This window comes from Rhyacophila brunnea, unplaced genomic scaffold (assembly GCF_057557595.1).
Source record: "Rhyacophila brunnea isolate RB1 unplaced genomic scaffold, BYU_Rbru_1.0 scaffold_1, whole genome shotgun sequence".
Taxonomy (NCBI): Eukaryota; Metazoa; Arthropoda; class Insecta; order Trichoptera; family Rhyacophilidae; genus Rhyacophila; species Rhyacophila brunnea.
This window is the reverse complement of record NW_028232751.1, coordinates 20,367,300-20,390,531: the sequence shown is the minus strand read 5'-3', so window position 1 is coordinate 20,390,531 and position 23,232 is coordinate 20,367,300. Positions and strand designations below refer to the sequence as shown.

At 33.2% G+C, this 23,232-nt stretch overlaps 1 protein-coding gene across 1 annotated transcript in view; it reads left to right on the top strand.

Annotated features, from left to right (window-relative positions):
• The window catches only part of LOC147079567 (tetratricopeptide repeat protein 39B-like), a 110,939-nt gene that overhangs the window by 56,657 nt on the left and 31,050 nt on the right, over positions 1 to 23,232 (top strand). Inside the window, exon 2 of the mRNA XM_085942070.1 lies at positions 12,419 to 13,138. Within this exon, the coding sequence (XP_085798196.1) occupies positions 13,076 to 13,138 (63 nt within the window). The 5' untranslated portion in view covers positions 12,419 to 13,075. The remainder of the gene's footprint in view (positions 1 to 12,418; positions 13,139 to 23,232) is intronic.

Genomic DNA, 23,232 nt, shown 5'->3' with positions numbered 1-23,232 from the left:
ATAAAATAATATTTTAAAGAGATTTTAATAGCTAGTTTTGTTGACTAGCACCTACTTCTGGTTTTTTTAATGTTAAAGAAATACCGGTATTAATACTTTCCGGTATTCAATAAGAAATACCCAAAAACCGGTATTGATATTTTCATTCGGTATTGCAATCCTTAGACATGTCCAAGACGTGTGTATACTGTTTATCTTTTATAGAGTTACCAAACAACCCCACTAAAACGTTTTGGAAACGTGAAAGATACTTCGTGGAAATTTAATTTGTGTTATATGGATTCTTTTTAACTCATCCAGTGATTCGAGAGCGATCGGATATTTCTACCGACCAGAGATAATTTAATTAAAGTGCATATGAAATTATTTCAATATAGACCATAACGGAATTTTCTATCATTCAATATGCAATGCTTTAATTTGATTTGGTATGCGTGTTTTTTTATACCGTAATAATACACATACATCATAAAACATGCGAATGGCGAAGTAAATCAATGCATTTAGCTTTGTGCTTCCGCTGTTATGCGTTTTCCACGTAACCCACCCTTACCCCCCGGCGTCAGAGCTGCCCTGTTCTCTCCAGCCACCCCTCAGTCTCGTCGGCAGTGAATCAGTTTGCGTGGAGTGTCCGACCCGATCGGGAGTATCGCATCATTCATATCAGATTGCGAATCATAAAGCTAGGCGTACAGTTTCGATCGCTAATAATTTTGAGTTATTTCCAAGTGGGAATAACAAAAATTTCTACAAATTGGTTTTTTTTTAAATTTTGAAATAGATTATTCTAGTGATTTCGTCTTACAATTTTTATTAAATTATTTCATTAAATAAACCGCACGATTATATTCCAACACTAGAATAAGTGCAATTAAGAAGTCTTATTATTTTATACTGCCATTTTTTTTATTCTATTGTCGAAAATAGCTAACGCGATGGCTACATACGTGATTTTAATGAACTATTATTACTTTTTATACCGCGCTTGTAAATTTACGATTAGTGAACATGATATTTTCATAAGAATTTCTATAATTATAGTTGTTACTATCAATTATAATAATCCTGGTTATAAACAGTAGGTAAGTACAAAAATGCATACTACTTTACTATATATATATATATATATATATATATATATATATATCAGTGGCGTGCCATTTATAGATGATGTAGATAAAGAGCCATCTCAGACATAATCGATAAAATGCAATATTATTACGAACGTAGATATTTATTGTGAAAGTGTAAGATACAGTTTACTTAACTTTACTGGGAAGGGTTCTGTATTATCTATTATTAGTATATTTTAGAATATCTATATCTGAGCTATCAACGCTACAATGCGACATACTATTATATTGCAATAGCATATATTATGTATTTTTTCTCCAACAACACCCATACAAGAAAAGTCACTGCACGCCACTGATATAAATATATATAATTTAATAAAATTAGAGTGAGTTTAGAATTTTTAGCATTGCAACGCTTACTTTGAGTCATATTAGGTACATTGGCGCATTGAAATTTGGCGTTTTATTATAATATATTATAAATTATGTATTGCGATTTTTTAAATTGAAATATTTTAAATAATTAACCTTATTGTGTAAATAATGCAGAGTACCTCCGCTACACGGAGGTACATTGGAACATGTATATGTCTGAGAGCGATTGAAGACACATATTCACATTCCAATGGACCTACTTCCATGTAGCGGAGGTACTCAGCATTTACCCACTAACCAAATATTTTGTCATTAGAATGCCCTGGCGTTTTATCAATAAAAATCCATTAAAATAGAATTTAATTAATGTGCATTTTATCTTTTAAAATTTTTGTTTTTAAGCCCCCCCATTTGTATTACGCGCTAAAAACAGATATTAATTACATTAAACATGCATATTCTATATCATGGTAGTTGCTTAAAATAATAGGGAACATTTTGCAAAACTTGAAAAAGAATTATTCGTACGTTTTAAACAACGTTCTGGCCATTTTGATGATTTCATTAATAGATAATTTATTGTAGAAATAATACTACTACATTAGCAAGACATTTTCATTGACTGCAAGCAGTAAACATTATTCAATTATAGTTATACATTTTTTTTATCGTCAATTGTTTATTGTCAATTGCAAAAAAGTTGCATCTGCCGGGAATCGAACACGGGATGTCCGCGTGGCAGGCGAGCATTCTACCACCGAACCATTTATGGATATGGGTGATTCTTATATTTTATACTATAAAGGAAAGAACTACTCGCAATTTTATTTTTATATCACAAACGTATTCACTTATTAACGTATAATGTAAATTAATAATTCAAGAAATATATAATGATAATCAAATAAAACGCATTAATAAAAATAAATATTTTTCAGAAGTGGGATTCGAGCCTAAACCTTGGCAAAATAGTTGTGTAATTTGCCGTTATTTATCATACAGTTAAATCGTCGTTATCGCAGGCTCATCCCGTGGCGCGAAGGCCGAGCGTGCGGCTAGTAAGCGATCATCGATGGTTCGAATTCAACTAAGTGCGTTATTTTTTTTTAATTTCAACGTAATATAATGATAGTGATTATTCAAAGTTAATTTAATAGTTTCGATTGAGCGTTTTACAAAAATAAAAACATTGAAAATTCCCAAGCGTCCACTCATCCAAAGAGTATCCGCGCACAATGTTGCTTAACTTCAGTGATCGGACGAGACCGTCAGCCACTCGGCTGGTAACATCTGCGTTAACATTTGAAACTAATTGTGCACAGAATTTTATTTTCATAGTCACGGCGAACTGTAAAATATATACATGTTAAAAAAAACGTGTCCGCATCTTACTTGGTACTCACTCATGCGAGGCGTTTCATGTGAATTATTATGTAGGCGCTGTTTTTGTAATTTTAAATGATTGTTCATCTAAAACTAAATACCGACTGGTTCACAGTACATTTATATCAAATTCAAGTTACTATGGTTCTTTTGGCAATATCTGTACATTGAATGATATTTTTGTGGGGATCAATTGCTACAAATTAAGCTGCAACGCGAAAAGACTTGCAGTCAATTGAATAATTAGTCTTAGTAACCCCTTTTCAGCTTCACGTTCATACATGCGTATGCTCTTTGTACTTATATTTAATAAATTTTCCTCAGCCTTTTGGAAAACTATACAATTTTAAATATAATTAAGTACCGTAAACATTATCAGCTATTCTTTATTAATGAGTTAATGTTTAAATATTATACTTGTTTGAATAAGTAATAATGTTGTATTTTTTATAAAAAATATAATCACCGTTCAAAATATTAATTATACAATTAGTCTGTTTACGTATGTAGCAGACTTTATTATAATGTTTTTGAAACAATTTTTGTTTTTGTGAATTCTATCTATATTTTAGTTATTTTATCTTCGGAACGGTCTACGGTATAAATTGAGGTAACGCGCATCCATGTTCCGACGGTCATGATCAAGCGAGACGTTATAATATCATATTATGTTAATATCCTATTTCCTTCTCGTTCACAACAATGTTTTTTTTTTTGATTTAAATATTGCTTTGTATTAAAACAGTTTAAGGAGAGGACTACTTATAAATAGGTTAACATTTACATTAATGGGGTCATTTTTGGATTTTTTACAATGTGTTTATTTATCTCAACCAGTTCATAAGGTTAAGTCTATGACCCTTGTATTATAGATAAATACACAGATATAGGACCGTGCACAGGTATTATTTGCTGCAATGTTGCACTTAACTATTTTTAGTTATATTTTATTATTTGAAGTAAGGGAATATTTTATTGTATCTGTGTTTTTAATGGTTTTGCATATTTATATTAATTTTATGTGTTTCAATCTATATTCACACACACTAGTGCATACTTTGTCGGTCATTCTTATTTGTTTCTATTGAACTGAGAATAGATATTACAGATGGTGTTGGTTAGTTTTTTTTAAATTCATCAAGCCCTGTCTAACCAAAAAAGTACTAAGTAAAAGTAAAAAACTACTAAGTATCTATAAAATATCAAAAATTATGGCATAATTTTAGATATTTTATAGATACTAAAACGAATATTTTTTTGACTATTAGTATTATCGACTATGGCTTGGATAAGGAAGGGTTTAATTGAAATTTATAAACTAACAAACACTATCTATCTACATATTATTGTAGTATTAGTTCAATGAAAACAGATACGTTTAATTGACAAAGTTTAGTGTGCACTATTTATGTCGGATTTTAACAGCGTACCTCCTCTCCACCCTTCGCCACTGGACTCAATATTCATATTGTATAATATGCAAATGGAATATGTACAGAACGTGTGAGGCTCGCTTTACATTAGGATTAAAGGTTCTATTCGGATAGTGACGGATTGTTTGAAAGCTTTTTTCGTATGCACGAAGCTGTAACTCGTTCAAATTAAGAGTAGCAATGGGTTAATTATGTTTATTCATTACCGTCTTTTTCCGAGTTGTTACCTCACTACTGAGGATCGTGGTCTTCGTGGACACGATTCTCCTCCAGTTGTGTCTGGACGGGTTACCGTGTATTAAGATCCTGTCGCATTTTTATTTGATCGGTCCAGCGTGAGGGGATTCATCTTCCACCGTTTACGCTGCCGACCATGGGCAGAGGGTGTCTAAACTTTAACCTCGGTAGTCACATGGCCAAAAAAATAAAAGAGTTCGTTTCATTCAGACGGTTGAAAGTCTTTTATCTTTGGCTCTCCAAGTGCAGATTTGTTGGTACGCCTAGAAGACATGGGGAATTTACTATTGTACAATTTTAAAAGTAATTTAATAACTTACATAATATACGGTTGACAATACAATTAGTACATACTTATTTTATAGTTTGATAACTTGTAGGTACTCGTACATATAATCCATATAAAGTTAAAACACTATTATTAAAATATATACACGTTATATTATGTAGTTGGCTCTTATACTCCACCTACCGTAGGCATATATTGCAATTTATTTGAAACATTACAAGTATTTTAAATAATACATACGTATATAACATTAAAGACTAAAATATATTTTTATAAACGTAAAAAATGTGAATTCGTGGAAGGATACCATTTTATTCTTACATATTATTTTATGGTCATGTGTATTATTAAAAAATAATTTATTTAAGTTGTCTCTAGGGACTTCTTAGGTACTTAATTTTTATACGCTCGCGAACAATGTTTCAATAAAAATCTCTGTCACATACGCGTAATGTTGTAGTTTGAACCCACTCATTGGCTAATTGACTGATCCACCGTCAACATTGGACAAAAAAATATATATGGAATAATTCACAATGCTAACTACACTACATACATATACTGTCTTCCTTAATTCGACCGTCCAATCTCCAATTTAGTTAAGCCCGGAATATTCGTGTTTAGTAGTCGGTTTACGGTCAGCAGGTTGCTTTGGGTAGAATTAAATGTAGTGTGTAGTATGTAATGGAGATACCACTATTGAGGTAATTACGAAACATGCAATTGAATACGATTTACCGAATAAGTGTTTTAATCAATACGTATATTATATTATATATATTGAAAAGTGGTAATAAATTTTCTGGCGAGGTATGCCTAAATTATGATTACCGGATCCAGAAAATTGTCCAGGCATAAAAATGTAATTCACACATCAGTTGAAAACGTCCTATTGAAGCGGACGAAATCGGTCCTGATCATTATTAAATAATGTGGAATAAATACTGCATATTGTGTGTTTATTTCAATTAATGCAATATCCTTTCACCAAGAATACGTCATGTCAAAAATAATGTCAACATTGTGTCCAATCAGTGTTGCCATCTTTTCAAAATGGAATTATAGTAGAGAGCCTCCAAAATTATAGTATTTGGGGAAAAAATATAGTACGCGTTGTCATCTGTTGAAAATGTATAGGTTTTTTTGTTTCTCAGAAAAAAAAATAACGGAGAATTTGAGAAACTCCGAGACCACTTTTTATTTGTGTAGGTACCTCTTCCGACCAAAAATGCTTACCGAAGAATTCAAGAAATTTCATAATAAACCAAAGTCAAGGGATTTTTTTACGTTTTTCGAGCAATTTTTTTCCATGTTCTGCAAATCTTCTTATATTGCGAAATTATAGTACTTTGCACCAATTTATCGAACGAAAATATCGAAATTTAGTAATTTTTAGATATTCAACATTATCGTATTTTGGGCGTACTATACCTGTTTTGTATCGTACATAGTACGCGGACCAAAATTATAGTACAAATACTTAAATTATAGTACGGTTGGCAACACTGTGTCCAATTCTCTAATGTCAAACCGTATTGGTGTAAACAGCTACGTTTTACGACAATTTTGTGCTTAAAATATTATTTCACAACAGTCGCTGAAGAACTCAATATATCAATCACCTAATAGTACGCTAACTATCGATAGCTTGCGTTGCAAGTGGTATGGCGTAAATTACCAAACAGTATTGTTTTTCAATATTACAATAATCAATCTGCATGCGCTATTCTGACAAAGAGGAATTAAAATTAGCCTTATAGGTCTCCATGTGTACTGTCACCGTATATAAAGCCATTTGTGTAGTTCCCTCTGGCTATGTCAAAGGTAATTGTATTTAATTACATGTCTCGTAATAGTTCCGTCACTGAATGTCGTTAATGCGTATTCCACTTCATCGTAATTTAATCTATGGCTGGAATCGTTTATAGTCAAAGGCCACTCACTGTTTATTAATATTTAGTAAATACTAGCCGATTGCACACTGACCATAAAATGCGGTTTTTGTATTCTGCTATCTAGCATAATTTACATCATTTCTTTTTTTTATTTTATTTTTTTTTATTTTGTTAACTGTCAATTCATGGTGGAACTGCAATGTATTGTTGTTTTTATTTAATAACACGCAATTTTTTATAGTACTTATTCCACTTTAATTAATATATTAGGACCGGTTTCGTCCGCCTCAGTGGGACATTTTCAACTCAAATGTCCCACTGAGGCGGACGAAACGGGTCCTAATATATTAATTAAAGTGGAATAAGTACTATAAAAAATTGCGTTTTATTAAATAAAAACAACAATACATCATCATTCTAAAAGCTTGTTCATTTTGATACACATAACTGAATGGGTGCGTTCAGACGGGAACACACAAGTGTCGCGTTAATTTATAATACTATGTAAATGCGGAATCTCGCCACGCCGGTGGCGCCACACAGGTGTCCCATGTGAAACGGGTCTAAGTCCAGAGATTATGATGGATTGGTCGATTGATCAGCAATCGCGACACTCGTCGCCGTCGTGTATGCAATTTTTTCATGTATATTATTTTTTTGCGTGGATGCCAATAACAGTCTTAGCAATTTCACGTACATTCTCTCGGAGGTCTTCCATTACAATACCATGATTTTTTTTCAATGATTTCCCCGACTCGACTTACCAATGATTATTTTTGCTATCTTGCATTGCCTGTCGTATGAAATGATCTTCGGTCCGTACCTACTTTTATGTATAAAATTCTAATGGATGTTGATGAGTAAAAATGATCTATTATTAGGGGTTTGACGATATATACGCCTATTGATTGTATTATTAGTGATAGGGGTTTTTGCAAACACTTCAACTATTCATAGTTTGTTTGTTATATTTTTTATTGTGATCCTTGACATAATAGGTAGGTGATAAGGTTTTACCCACTTTTTTGTATTACTTAATTTATTATATAAGTTAGAATTAACTGTATTCGTTGTCACTTGTCAGTGTATATTTACCTTTTGGTTAGTGCACATAGTGCATTAAGATGACGAAAGGTGAAAGCCGGGTCGCAAAAAATGACACAAACGGAATAGTATAAAACTTAAATCCATTAGAATTTAAATTCAAATTCCATCAAGTACCCTCGGTCGATAGTATTAATATTTAATGTATAAAATGAATATCCTGGGCCCAGTTACTTGTAGGTGTAGAAATGCCGATATGTACATGTGAGTTCATTTACTGCATTTGCGCTCCAACAGTTAGTTGATAATATGTTTAGTGTAGAAGTCGGCAACGCATCGTCTACGTCCTACGACGTCTACGTTATTAAATTGTAGGTACGCCTTCGCCATTGTTGTTTAGTCTCGTCGTCAAAAATATGCGAGACGATGTAAGAATGAAAGCCATTCCACATGAAAAAATGCTGGATTTCCTTTCAATATTCTATTCCCTTAAATCTTGTAAATTTGATAAATAGAGGTGAAAATCGAAATCTTGTTGATGTTTGCTTTTGTCATACGGTTCTTTATAGATTGGTGACTTTCCCATTGATTCGACTAATAATAGCGTTTGCATTTTTAAAGAACTTTATCTTGATGTTATATTTTTTAAACTTTGCTATCACACGGTATCTTGGCGGACAATTAAATTGGTGTTATGTACCTATTTGATAATTATTATCATTTAATTGATAAATCTTCTATACGATGTTAGCTTTAATTTTTATCGATACTATATTTTCACGTCTAAAATGACTGGTTTAAAACACATTTTAAAAGCAAAGATATAGATTTATTAAATTAAAAAATTTCCACCATAGCATATCGACTTCAAATGCGGATAATATGCAAATCATTCTACAGTGGCACCACGTCTCGGCAAAGGCGATTTGCAGTTGTAGTGTATTGTTTGCTTAGAGCAGTGTTTCCCACAATTTCGACATCTGTGTACCCCTTCTATAATTTTCGTAACACTGACTACCCCTCGTCAAAAAAATGGATATACAATAACAATCAAAATATATTTATATTTTCCTGTTTAGCACCTACATAAACAGAATTATAATAAACGAAAGAATTCATTCATAATAAAATATAAATAAAATAAATAAAAGTTATATTATTATAAATAACATTCATTATAATGAATGAGAAGAATGAAATTGTTTATCCTGAGACAGATCATCATAATTTGGTTCCCTGGTTGTTAATTTTAATCTGAGATGCGGTTGGTTCCACATCCAAAAACCTGTTCATTTTTTTGACTTAATGTCTACAAATGCTGAAAAAGCAACTTCACATAGATATGAAGTTGGAAAAGGCAATATGTATTTCAGGAGTTTCCCTGTTAAAACTGGATGTAGGTACATGTTGCATTTGCAACCAAAACTAGATTAACACATTCAGTACTCAAAACACGCCAGGCATGTCTTTAGCACTGACCGAGTTGTGGTAATTAATGAGTAGTACACTCCTTATATTTACTTTTCTAGAATCCGTCTGATGCTAATTCCAACAATTGCTCTTTTTCCGCATGCGATAAACCTTCTAGCATGGATGTTGTATTGATGTCGTATTAAAGCTTGTTGTACCAGGCGCAGCCAAAGTCCGGTGCAGCGCTTACCCCCACCAAGCTCTTCCCGTACCGCAGGGGGTACGCGTACCACGCTTTAGGAAACACTGGCTTAGCGTATACGTTTTATAACTTTGCACTGTATTTGCACTTTTTACTACTGATACGCCTCTTTGCCTGATTACCTCGCATAAAATTAGATCAAATGATATTCACTTGTATTAATATATCTAGTAATAAATAATTAAATAGATAATACCTATATATTTTTAGAATATCGTTTTCATCCTAGCGCCGTAGTGCAATGTTATGAAGCATATAATATTATGTACCCGACATTGAAACAGTCATTGTAGGAAACGATGCCAAAACATTGCGAATCGCCTAAAGTGCTACTAGTATTATGATTTACTTATCTATACCATTAACAAACCGTATCGCGTATCAAGCCCGTGACCGCATAATTATTGTGCATATAGCATCTAAAACTAATCAAATACGCCGGGTGTACAACAATAACAGAAGTGAGATTCAGTATTATATTTTATTTATTCTATTCGAGAGAGCTAGAAAACTTGATGCCAACACAAATAAAAACTCTAAAACCAAAAAATTGTTAGAAACTTTGTCTTTACCACTGGGGTCCGGATTCCTGTTAATATTATATTCAGATTGTTTTGATATCTGTGAGGCACGTTTTTTGTTGGCCAGGTGAGTGTATCGTCCATCTACGATCTACGTAATGCGAGTATATCAGGATTTGAGTGGGAGGTCTTATTGTATGCAATTTAATGTTTTCTAAATGTGAATTGAGTGAAACCGGTTTTAGTTTAAATACATTGATTTACATACTACATAGGTACATATATAATTGGCCATTGTCATTCAGATTTTGCAACTTTAATCGGACACTGGACAGTTACAATAATATAACAGTATGCACGCCAAACATTATTTATTATGATTATATTATACTATAATTATTTTCCATTTCCGTAGTATATTTTTGGTAGAAATACTTTCGAACTCTCAATAGAAATATAGTATTTTCCGAAAACGTTCGGTCTCGACTTGTATTCTGGACAGAACTTTCATTTTGGGAGAGAAAGAGCTGACTATAAAAAAATTCCTCGACCTGGAATTAAGACTAAATAGGTACATGCTAAAAATAACGCGTAATATATTGCTTTGTTTTCTGAAATAGTATATTTTTTGTAAAATGTATTATCAATGTGTGACGCTGATTATATGATAATTAAGTATATGGCGTCTACTGTCTGGTTACTGATATTTATTATACTCACAGTTAGGGATTCCAATTCCGGGAGCGGAGAATTGATAAACATAATCCCGAAACTATTGATTTTTTTTATCAATTTTTATGGAAAATAAAATAAAAACGAAAATATAACAGAAAAAATACTTTTAATAACAAATATCTACATTAGAAATAAACTGAGTTTGAATGAAGTTTGATTTATACCCATGCAGATTCATTTTATTTTTTCGCATAAATTAATAAAAATGAGAAAGATTGGAAAAAAACAATGCTTAGCACTATTAACAAAGTAATTCCACCATGATCTCATACGTTTTACGGCAGTTTCCTATTAGGCTGACTAGATTTATGAAGCGGAAAGGCCATGATTTGCTTTACTATTTTAAATGTCGCTAATCCATTCATTAAGTCTTTACTATCAGAAACAGCAATCTCATATTAAATTCACATTATTATATATATTACAATATTATTTACTCCCTTAAACTTATGTATTTCCAAGATTGAACGTATGCAATATTAATAATACATGTCTTAAATAGTATAAATTATACTAGATTTATTTTTGACCGATTTTATCAATGTTATTTGTAAATATAAAAAATTTATATTAACAATGGAAAAAATGCCCGGGATTGTCAAATTGTAATCCCGAAATCCCGGAATTAGAATTTTGGCTCGGGATTGGATTCCCCACTCACAGTCGTATTAGGTAGGTATATACCGGCCGGGGTTACCGAATAGTGCTTTTTGATGGTAGTTTCCATCTATTTCGCGGGAACGTTCGTAAATGAATTTTTTCAATTACATATTATTTTCGTTTTCATTCGGTTGGTACATTATTCGGAAGTGTTTTGTTCATAAATAAAATATACTTATTAAATTACACAATGACAACGAAAATAATAATTGAAAAATTTAATTTACGGCTAACTGTATACCGGATTGCATTTGCAGTTAACAACGAAAGCTTCCTTGAAATAAAGGGTACTGTACTACCATCGGAATCACTATCCAGCATCCCGGCCGGTATGATACTTACTGTATTTATAGTACGGCTGTAGGTACTCGCTATAATAGTCCAAGTAGTCAGTAGACGATGGGTCTGAGTACCTATACGTAATATGAGTGGCGGAGCACACTACAAGAAGCCGTTCTTTGCGCGCACGGCCATCCGCAGTGTGTTTTGGCCTTGAGGAACGCGGTTTATTTAACGCATTCTTTTTCTTCGTCGATATCTCATGGCTGAGGATCATGGCTCGAATGATTTTGCCGTCGTGCAGCTTTATCCGCGGTACGGCTCTACAACTCTTGACATAGGCCCGTTTCAGACGGGACACCAATGTCGCGCTCGTATATAATATATGAGGCCTTTGTATTCGAATAAAGGGGCCTTTGTATTATGTTTATGAACGCCCCAGAGCTAATCTGAAACGGGCCATACAGCGGCATTCAGAGCCTACTATTCAGAAATACTGTGCCTCTCATATTATTGTGTATACTCAGGCCCACCGTCCACCCTGTCTACTATCGGCAATCCGGTAGTATGCATTTCAAGGCATGTATAATTACTAATTAGCTTTATATATAGTATAATATTTATTAATTATTATACGATAATATGTACCTACCATCACTGTGTTGTCATACTCATTAGTCATCATTAGGTTATAAACACTATAAACATACACCGTGCTGAAAATAATATTATTGGTCAAATAATATTCACAAAATTTGTTCCGCCTGACGTCACACTATTTTATGCTAGCCTACTCAATGTATTTTTTTTTTGTTACAGATTCTGGCGTCCAAATAGGCCACGGAGCGATGTGAGCGGCAAGAGAAATTCGTACCTATCAAAACTTGATTTAAAACCTATCGAAGCTACCTAGTCATTATAGACGTATTACAATTTTTATTATTCACCGTGATGAGAGAAGTTTTACATTGTATGCACCTGAAATAGTATAGTTATCAAAAATTAAGAACGAAGTTAGATTTTTTTTGTTATTTACACCGCCGGAAGTTTTTTTTTATTTACCATTTTACCAGAGCATTTACATTTAAAATTTATTTTATATTAGCTATGTAGGTGAATCTCTATACATTCGCGGGCTACGTTTTGATATTTGAAATTATCGGAGCATGACGCCTAGCGGAAAACCGAAAATGCGTACTTACTAGTTAATTTTTTATCAGTTTGAATGACTAAAATATTTAAATATTATTAGATTCTTGTTTCTCTCCACTACTTCATTTTTTTTTTTAAATATATCTATCTGCTTTGTAAGCAGCAAAATGCAGCTGATTCAACGTTAGCGTAATAGGATAATAATTATTATGATATTATTATTGTTTGTAATACAAGACAATAGACATTCCGATCTGAAATTTTGAATCTAGTCATTAGGTTAACTTCAGCATTTCTTGTACGTCTATCATAATATAATCAAAAATGGCGAACAAGACCGGAGACCCTAACTCATCGTCCTCGGACATTGAAGACATGCCTGACGAGGTAAGTTATTTTTTTTAATATTAACGGTATTGTTATAGGCATTGATAGTACATCAATGGTTAATGGTTATAGGTGTCCGTGAACAAATTATACAATGGTTTTTAAACTTAAGTAAACCATCACAGTGCAAAAGTTAACATTAGTAATTATTACATTATTCTTCAGAAATTGGTTTGTAAATCGTATACCATTTATAATAAGTAGTACTGAGTAAATTTAATTACATGGCGATACTAGTAAATGAGAGAGAGAATACAATAGAGGGAATGCATAAATAAAACATGTATTGAATCTTGACAGGTCATTACTTTATTTTATCATCAATTTTATCCGTCCAGTCCGATCGTAAGAAGATCGTATGAGCCTCCACAGAGTGGAGGTTTGTATTAAGGCTATACCTCAGTTGAGGCACGGTCTAAAAAGATCGTGGCTAGGCGGGTGCAAATGACGCATGCCGAACGAAATATAATTTGTCATATAAAACATGCGTCCATTTAATGTTCTGTTTATTGTTCTATTAGTAACAATAATAATATATTCATTGACATTTTTTCTTTTTCAAGTAAATGGGTAACGTTTTTAGTCATCTTTACACGATTTAGGAATGAATACCCCCGTCGCCATCACGAAACAAATTGACGTGTTCCCAGCTTGACGTTCTCTCTCCGAATGCCAGCGAGTCCAAAATTTCGTCGCGCCTATAGTTGAAAATTATTTGCCGTTTCACTGATGTATCGTCTTAATGTAACATGTTTGTTTTTACGAGAAATGAATGTCGGCCACTTGCTCAATCTATTAGGTCCATACTCTGACTCAAAACACATTTGAAAACAATACGTGTATTTATTTACCAGACCCAGGATTCGAACCTAGACCAGTGGTTCTCATGTGCGGGGCGGGGCCACCAGCGCTTTACAGAACATTTATTAATATTGTCGATTTTTTCTACTACTGTAACTATACTGTGAAAGATCATTCAGTGTACCTAATGCACTTCATAAAAAAACAAATATCGAAGTAAGTTAATAGAAAAAAACTGGAAAAAGTAGGTATTGAGGAATTTCCATTAGTATTATTTTTAAATAAATAGATATTATGTTCTTACTAAAATGTTCAAATGTCTTTTATTAAATAGACTTTTCTATAAATAAATTGATCCATTTTTTTAGTAAGTATATAAAATTTAGCTTCATTTTTTTCAATCACGACAAAATTGAAATTTGGTGCGGCCACCAGACGTTTCCATAGAACTGTCGATGTCAATTGTGCGGCTACAGTTAAATTTCGCGTGAGAACCACTGGACCTAGACTAACATTTATTATAAACGACGTCCACAATCATTTATTTGAAATTAACCCACGTTCAATGCTGTAAATATTAGTATTAAATTAAATGTAGTTTGGATGCACATTTACGTGCTTTAATCAAATTCCACGAAACCACGCGTGGATACTTCCGATTAAATAGTAAAGAAAATCCCTGAAATAGGACACTCTTCCTTGTTTGTCATTGTCACCATATTTATAATTGTTTTGTATGCGCTATGAAAAATATACATTTGTATAAAATTTTTATTTGTTTACCAACTGACGTGTGTAATATGCATATTGGTTTGGACTAGGACTAGACAGAGGTCTTACGCTAGGTCAGCGATTTCCAAACTGGGAGGCGCGGAGTGTTGCAAAGGGAGGCGTGAAAAGTTTAACACAAATGTAGCCACAGGTTTGCAGTTTGCAAATGCATAGTTTATAAAAAGCCTGGGCATGACACAAATCACAAATTTACTCTAATAGTTGAAAAATAAGTCGCCTGCGGCGCTACTTTGTTTCGGGACTATTAAATATTTGAAATATGTGGTTGTGCGTTGCAATTATTTGATGTGATATCTATATGATGATCGCTATACTTAAATAATAACTCCCGTGTATAATTTAAGAAACACTAATTCAGAGCACCACACTGCTTCCTTCACCTCAGCGATAGGTAGGTGGGCCCGCTAAAGATCCTGGCCTGGGGTCCGCTTTAGGTTGTGGGGCCCATGATAGAATCCATTTGTCAATGAACGACGATGAATTTGCATTGACTACTATTGAAAAGGAAAACTTGATAGAATTATCGTGCGATATTTCATTGAAACAAAAACCCTAGTTCAATTTTGGTTGAATCGAAGTGAAGAGTAATATAATACTTTGTCAAGAAAAGCAATGCAAGTTGAAAGTAAAGTACTGCTACAATTGATTCGTAACATCATATTTATGCGAAACGGATTTTCTGCATTAGCTGAAATGAAATCCAAATAGCGATCCCGTTTAGTAGAAAAAGAGCACTTTATGCTAATAAAAAAGCACATCCATCGCATGAAAAATAAATAAATTTAAAAATTAATATAATATAAAGCCTTGTTTATTTTTATAATTAAGTTTTTTTTTTCATTTTTGTATTAGTACATTTTTGGCTATTTAAAAAGGTGTCTGTATTATTTAATGAAATAAAGGGGGGTGGCGCCTACGGTGGCCGCGCGGCTTAAGGGTTGGACTATCACGCCGTGGGTTAAAATCTATTAATACAAACCTCTACTCTGCGGGGGCCTATATGATCCTATTAAGACCGGACATGTTCGAAAAAAAATATTTAATGAAATAAAGGGGGGAGGCGCCAAGATTAGATTTTTTTTAAAGGGAGGCGTAGTAACATTAAGTTTGGAAACCACTGCTCTAGGTATAGACAATTAAAATAAATATAAGGATTTCTACACTTTATGAACAAATGTATTTTGATCTGAACTGGGGATTAACACAATATGGAATATTTATATTTCATGCGCATTAAAATCTAATTTTTACGAAAATATTACTAGAAATCGGTTAGTATTATGTTTTGAGGCCGATCTGATATGTTATCAGAATAATTAGAGTAGGTACCTAGTCTATTCTTAATGATATTATTTTTAAGATGATAATCTAATAATATCGTGTTTTTTTTATCTCGCATGCTTATAAAGAATAACCTTTAGCATTGATTAAACACATTGGTATTGGTATTCACAACGCAAAATTGTATAATTTTATTATTCCACTATGAAAGGTTTTAAACAATAGCACACACACAACCAATCAATAATAATCATGTTCGAACACTATAGTAAATAGTTGTGCATAGGTAAATCCACAGAACAGATTAATAAATATAATTCTGATGGCCATATCCCAATACACTACATTTTGACACAGGGTTTTTCAGTGTGTAAGTGTCCTACGAAAATGAACTACACATTATAGACGTGCAATAGTGTGTGTTGCAACATTCAAATAAATCAACATTGAATGAGAGTCAGTGAATAAAACGAAAGCAGTTGTCAGAATGAAAATATACAAGCGTATTCTTGACACGTGCTTAAGTTTATCCCATTTTCTTCCACATTCGAGATCGGCTGCCTGTTTCTCCACACCAGGTAGGTAGGTCATGGCCCACACAAAGGGGGGGCTGACAGGGCTCAAGCCTGGGGGCCCGGGCTCAGGAAGGGCCCGGCGTGGCGAATCGACCAGATAAGTGATTTAGACATACATCAAAAAATCTCTCGAATAGTAAAAAAAAAGTCGCCTGCGCTAACTAAAAGTGCGCGACCACGTAATTTTAAATAATACTAATATTAGTATTATTTAAAATTACGTGGTCGTACGATACAATGTTTGATTGTGTATCGATACTCAACTCCATAATTCAAATAGATGAATTCAACAATACAAAAAACACTAACTAAAGGTACACATTAATTTTACCGCATACACCATTTGGAAAACGCTACTGTAGAGCGCCACACTGTCTTTATCTTTAGCGATAGGTAGGGGCCTTTCAAAGATCCTAGCCTGGGGGCCCGCTTCAGGATGTGGGGGCATGAGGTAGGTACTTCAGTCCCCACTATTTCTGAGTTCCCTGGGTAAATCATTATAATTATAGTGCCACCATGGATGGCCGAGTGGCTTAAGCGTCGGCCTGTAATATCGTAGGCCCCAGGTTCGAATCCTGGGTCTGGCAAATACACATATTGTTTTTCAATTTGTGTTTGGAGTCAGAGTATGGACCAAATAGGTTGAGCAAGTGGCTAACATCCATTTCTCGTAAAAACAAAATCTGTTAATGCAACCTCCACTCTGTGGAGGCCCATATGATCCTCTATGTATCTAACATGGCGAAGTAGTAGTATGGATAGGTACGGCAAAAGGTGAGTGTCGCACTGCATTGTTATCGTTTGCTAAAATTGAAACAGGCATTGTAGCAAATAATGCTCCCGATAAACTTGCGAATCGCTCACGGTGTCACTGTAAAATAATTTACCTATTCCATAGTGCAAATAAATGGCGATATCTCATATTTTACTGTGCAAATATTTATTTCAGTAAAGGATTTTCTTTTGTGATTTTACCGAGGATTTGATTTCGACTCGCTGTCATATCGCCTTTTCTCTTTTAGAAGGGGATCCGTCGATCAGGTCCTCACTCCTATTCTGTTAAATAACTTTACAATGTTGCCTAGCTCTTCCGTCTTACCCACCGCCATGACACGCTTCAATTCGTCGACATTCTCATAGATATCCGCAATTCGCAGCTGTATGTACTCTGTGAAATTCATATTTAGGGCATTGTAGTGCTATATGTACAATGTCCTCTAAAACATGACATTCATCGCAGAGTTGCGATTCGCTTCTTCCCATGAGGACATAAAATCTTTTTCCCATTGTGTGCCCTGTTCTTAGCCTCGGTATTAACTTAAGCTCATTCCTCGTCAAAGGAGACTACAAACCAGGGCACTTCTCGTGGTGATGGTAGAATAGACTTTCTCCATTTCCCCTTTTCTAATGATGCCCTATGGTGAAAATATATCCAGATACTTTCGCCCATTTTCTTAACAGTAAAGGATTTATCGATCGCCTATGAAAAATGTACATATTGTTCTAATTTTACAAATACAATAAACTACTAACGTTAAAACCGAACGCTTTCGTTCGACACACGATAAAGGCGTTTACCACAAATAGGTATGTTAACTTGTGGACTTATCATTGGAAATAGTCACCTCAATGATGTCTTTCTTTATTTTGATTTTGATTTCATGAAAATCAATTAGTATGTATGTACAAAAATATTCACTTGAAACACGCTGTTTTCTCATAACACGTTATTTGTTGTTGTTTTAATTTAATAAAACGCATTTTTTTTAGTACTCATTTTCAAGTTGAGTTTTTGAGTTGAAAATGTCCCTCTGAGGCGGACGAAACCGGTCCTAATTTATTGATTAAAAGTGGAATAAGCACTACAAAAAAATGCGTTTTATTAAATTAAAACAACAATACAATGCGGTTCCACCATGAATTGACAGTTAACAACATAAAAGAAAGTATTATTTATTACTTGCAACTTAGTTATCAATGTTATCGTAATATGAATTGAATGTATGAATATCATAGAATGGATAAGAAAATATTATTTTCTTATATTATGCTGAGGTAGATACGTTCAATGAATCATACATTTAAGGTGCTAGGGGTGGCCTTCATCCAGCAGTGGAATGACCCTAGCCGATGACGATAATGTATATTATTAAATTTAACCCATAAATCAATTTGTTTAAGTTAAAATACAATTATTGTTGCGGATAAAGCGCTTTGCCAGATTGTTACCACATCTTAGTTTTCACGACGTTTTTGATTTTTTCCTGCAGCACAATTCTATTACTTTATTTTAAAATCGGGGGCGATTTATATCGCATAAGCTACACCGGAAGGAGCCTCTAGCTCAGTGTTTCCCACCGGAGGGCATCTTGAATGTTTTGGGGGGCAATGTGCAAATCATTAATATTTGGTATATTTTTTTTTTTTTGCTAGAAAACGCATTTTCGAAAATTTTTTTTTTGTATTGCAACCATGACTTTCCGAGAAAATTACTGTTGCCATTGCCATCATAATATTAATTTAGTTGAATGCGGCACTTTAGCGACGTAAATGATTTGTTACCGATAAAAAAGAAATCGTTTTGATATCACAAACTGTGGAGATTTAAGATTAAAATTGACCAAACTAGTACCTCACATAAAAATTCTTTGCATTTCACATCAAGCACAGAGATCGCACTAATTTTCTTCCGAGTTGTACATCTAATTCTAATATAATATACATAGGTACTTACTTACGAAAGTTTTGTTAAAAATAGTATTGCCTATGTGCATTTTTTATTTGAAGCAATTCATTTTTTTCAGAATTTGTTGGTTAACTATGAAATTTTGATAGGGAGGGAGCATGGAGATTTTTGAAGTGTCGAAGTGGGACATGGCATAAATAAGGTTAGGAAACACTGCTCTTGCTTGTCTTGCAATATGAATAAATAATAAATAAGTGCATGCAAATAAATAATGTGGTCTCTAAATCAGTATTTAGCTTGTATATTAATAGTACAATATACAGGTGTGTCGGGAGGAATAGTAAAAATTCTTGTTATTATTCTCAACACTTTTCATTTCTCGGGATTCGACAATTATTGTATTCAAGCATATTTGATTTCTCGAGAATTCGAGTTTATTGCTTTCATGAGAATTTGCGAGAATCTAGATAAATCAATATGTTAATCAAATTACAACCAAGAATAAAAATCGACGGCTTTAAGGTTTTATGTCTCGTTTTTCTAACGACGATTTTTCTTAATTCCGATTGCTGTCGGCAGCATTCGTTTTCCGTTTCTACTTTTCCCTTTGTTACCTTTTCTTAGTTACAATTTCTCTATTTCTCCAAATACCTTTGATGATTTCTCGAGAAAATTTCGAAAAATTCATTTCTCGAGATTTTATATTGACCTTTTCTGATTATATACGAGATATCTCGACAACAATTTCTGGTCAGTCTAGTCCACCATCTCCGAAAATATTCACTATTCCTCGCGAAACACCTGTATAGTTGTAATCTTAATGAAAAGTTTAACACAGATATGGTTACTACTCGGCAATGTTAGAATATTAATGCTGCAGTGGCATATTGTTCCCAAATACACCATACATCGTTATTGCGTATGTATCTAATATTTAATTCAGAATACATACTCGCTATTATTTCACTTCTGCTTCTTTACGATGATATGAGAATTATTTAAATTTAATTATTTTATAATTAATATAAAGATAAAGAGTAAATTACTATGTTAGATTTTGTGCGGAGCATATTATGGGCATACAGCAGACGTTTTGTAGGTATTAACCTAGGGGCGGCAGGTTACGTATTATGAAAGTATGGTGAGGCAGGCTGGTAATCAAGTCGCGGCAAAACTTCCATGTTATTATTATTATTTTATATAGGCACGTTATAATGACGGTCAAAAGGCCAAAGTAAATCCTCCGTGACGCCCTGCATTTTTTTATCGCGACCCTATTTCTCGTAAGTTGTCGGCTATTGTAAGTTGGTCTGCTTCATTCAGTTGTATGAGAAAGCCGACTTCTTGCCCCTGTTTTTATTTATATTAACCTAGGGGTGGCAGGTTATATGAAAGTATGGTGAAGCAGGCTAGTATGATGAAAAAGTATGGTGAGGCGGGCTGGTAATCAATTTGTGGCAAAATTTGAACGTTATCATTATATTATATGGGTACGTTATAATGACCAAAGTAAATCCTGTGTGATGCCCTGAATTTTTTTATCGCGTCGCTATTTCTCGTAAGTTGTCGGCTATTGTTGGCCTGCTTCATTCAGCTGTATGAGAAAACCGATTCCTTGCCCCTCTTTTAATTTAATACCTTTATGGTATTAACAAAGTTTTAATGAGGAATAGTAATTCACTGAACCAATTGGATCCTTGCACTTGATCAAATAAATGTTGCTCAATATCTATTTTTTATTGCATAATACTTGAATATAAATTTTATTGTTTAAGACCTTATCTTTTGGTATTATTAATAAATCGCACAATATTATGATAATCAGAATATTTGAAGATTATACCGTAAGTCAGTGGTTTCTAAACTTATTTGTTTCATGTGTGTGTAAAAATTCTTTCATTACAAATAATTAAATCTAACGTTTTTCGATATCCCGTACAGGTAAAAAACAGATACTTAAATGTTAAAAAATGCATGAATCCTGTTATCTGAATTGAGTTTACAAAAAAATATACTCGACTCTGTGATTTTTTTTGGCGGGAAGACTTTTAAGACGTTACTTCAGTGGAACGGAAAATAATTTTCAACTATAGGCGCGACGAAATTTTGGACTCACTGGCAGTCTGAGAGCGAACGTCGAGGTGTCAATACGTTAATTTGTTTCGTGATGGCGACGGGGGTATTAATTCTTAAATCGTGTAAAGATGACTAAAAACGTTACCCATTTACTTGAAAAAGAAGACACGTAAATGAATATATTATTATTGTTACTAATATAACAATAAACAGAACATTAAATGGCGCATGTTGGATTTATAAGACAAATTATATTTCGTTCGGCATGCGCCATTTGCACCCGCGACCCACAATCCGCGCATCGCCTTGTCACGATCTTTTTAGACCATGCCTCAACTGAGGTGTAGCCTTTAATAAAGTTCTCCACTTCGATTGAGCTGAATTTGTCAAATTCGTAGGTGAAATTTCTCGTTGGAAGATCTATTTTTTTGGGGAAGAGCTAAGAGCTAATACCAGTAACCTCTCCTAACCAGTTAATTTTTTACCCCATCAACAGTGTTGGCAACACAGCTCATACTTTTTTCTCGTCCCTACAGTTGTTATCTTCCGTAGAATGTGGTATTTATTCACAGCATAATTCCATGTCAATCAACAAATTGAATAATAATATTTATCCTATTGACCTTATCTGATATAATGGCAAGTTACGTATTAAATAAATAACATGTCATAATAGAATTTATGTTTGTGATGTAAATATTGTAAATACATGCAATAAGAACTAATTACTATAGTAGGTAAATACTAATTTCATATAATTTTATAACTCCGTTTACTATAAATTCTAATGACGTATATAATATGAATAATACATTAATACAAAAGAAAACGGTATGTAATTCGCACGTGTTTTAACACGGTACGATTATTCTGCTTGTGAATATTTTCATGAAAATTATAATTGCATTTTTATTGGTTTTATAAGATGTTTTTTTTTATTAAAGAGGTCAAAACTCATGTTTTTTTATAGTATTACACTTTTTAATTACTTAACTATTTTTTTTATTCAACGAATAATTCACAAGATTTAAGAATGTAACATTCTAATTATTGAACACACATAATTTTGAATAAAACTTCTGAGTAAATTTATTATACTTAACTAATAGAAAAAATCTTTTTGAAAAAAGTAAGACACCAAAAGTAAGAGAACCTGCATCTCTCGGGTATCGCGCTCACGCACATAGTCCACCATACTAAAGAAGTCATACTTAATTTCGACACATTTTAACTATTGGCCTTTTAATACTCACTGAAGCGCTTCCCAAATTGAGCTACTGGAGTGATCCGTGACGTCTGTTAGTTAATTATGTAATACCTACTTTGATTTAAAATAAAAAAGCCGATCGTCAAAGTAGAGAGATGCAGGTTGGGGTGTCTTACTTTTTTCAAAAAGATTTTTCTATTGGTTATAATATATTTTCTAAGAAGTGTTTTCTAAATTATGTATATTCATTATTACACTTTAATTGACAAAAAATGCATTTTTTTCTTAAAAATCGTGAACTAAACTAATTACGTAGTTTCGGAATAAAGAAATCATGCGGGATGGGATCCCGGGATCGCAAACTCCCAGAAGTGCAAGAGATTCGCTTTACTAAGAACAGAACCGAAACAATGCAAAGCAGCAAAGTAATTAAAGGCAGTATTTTTTTTTGGTTATTGTAATTATTGTTGATACCACTATCAATTTTCTATAACAGCAGTGATTATGACATGTATCATTTTTAAGTCAACTGTCGTATAATTTGACTTCATTAAGTGCCCTTTATGCTATAAGGCAATGGTTTCAAAACTTTGTTACTACGCCTCCCTCAAAAAAAACTAATCTTTGCGCCTCCCCCCCTTTAGTTCATTAAATAATACAGACACCTTTTTAAATA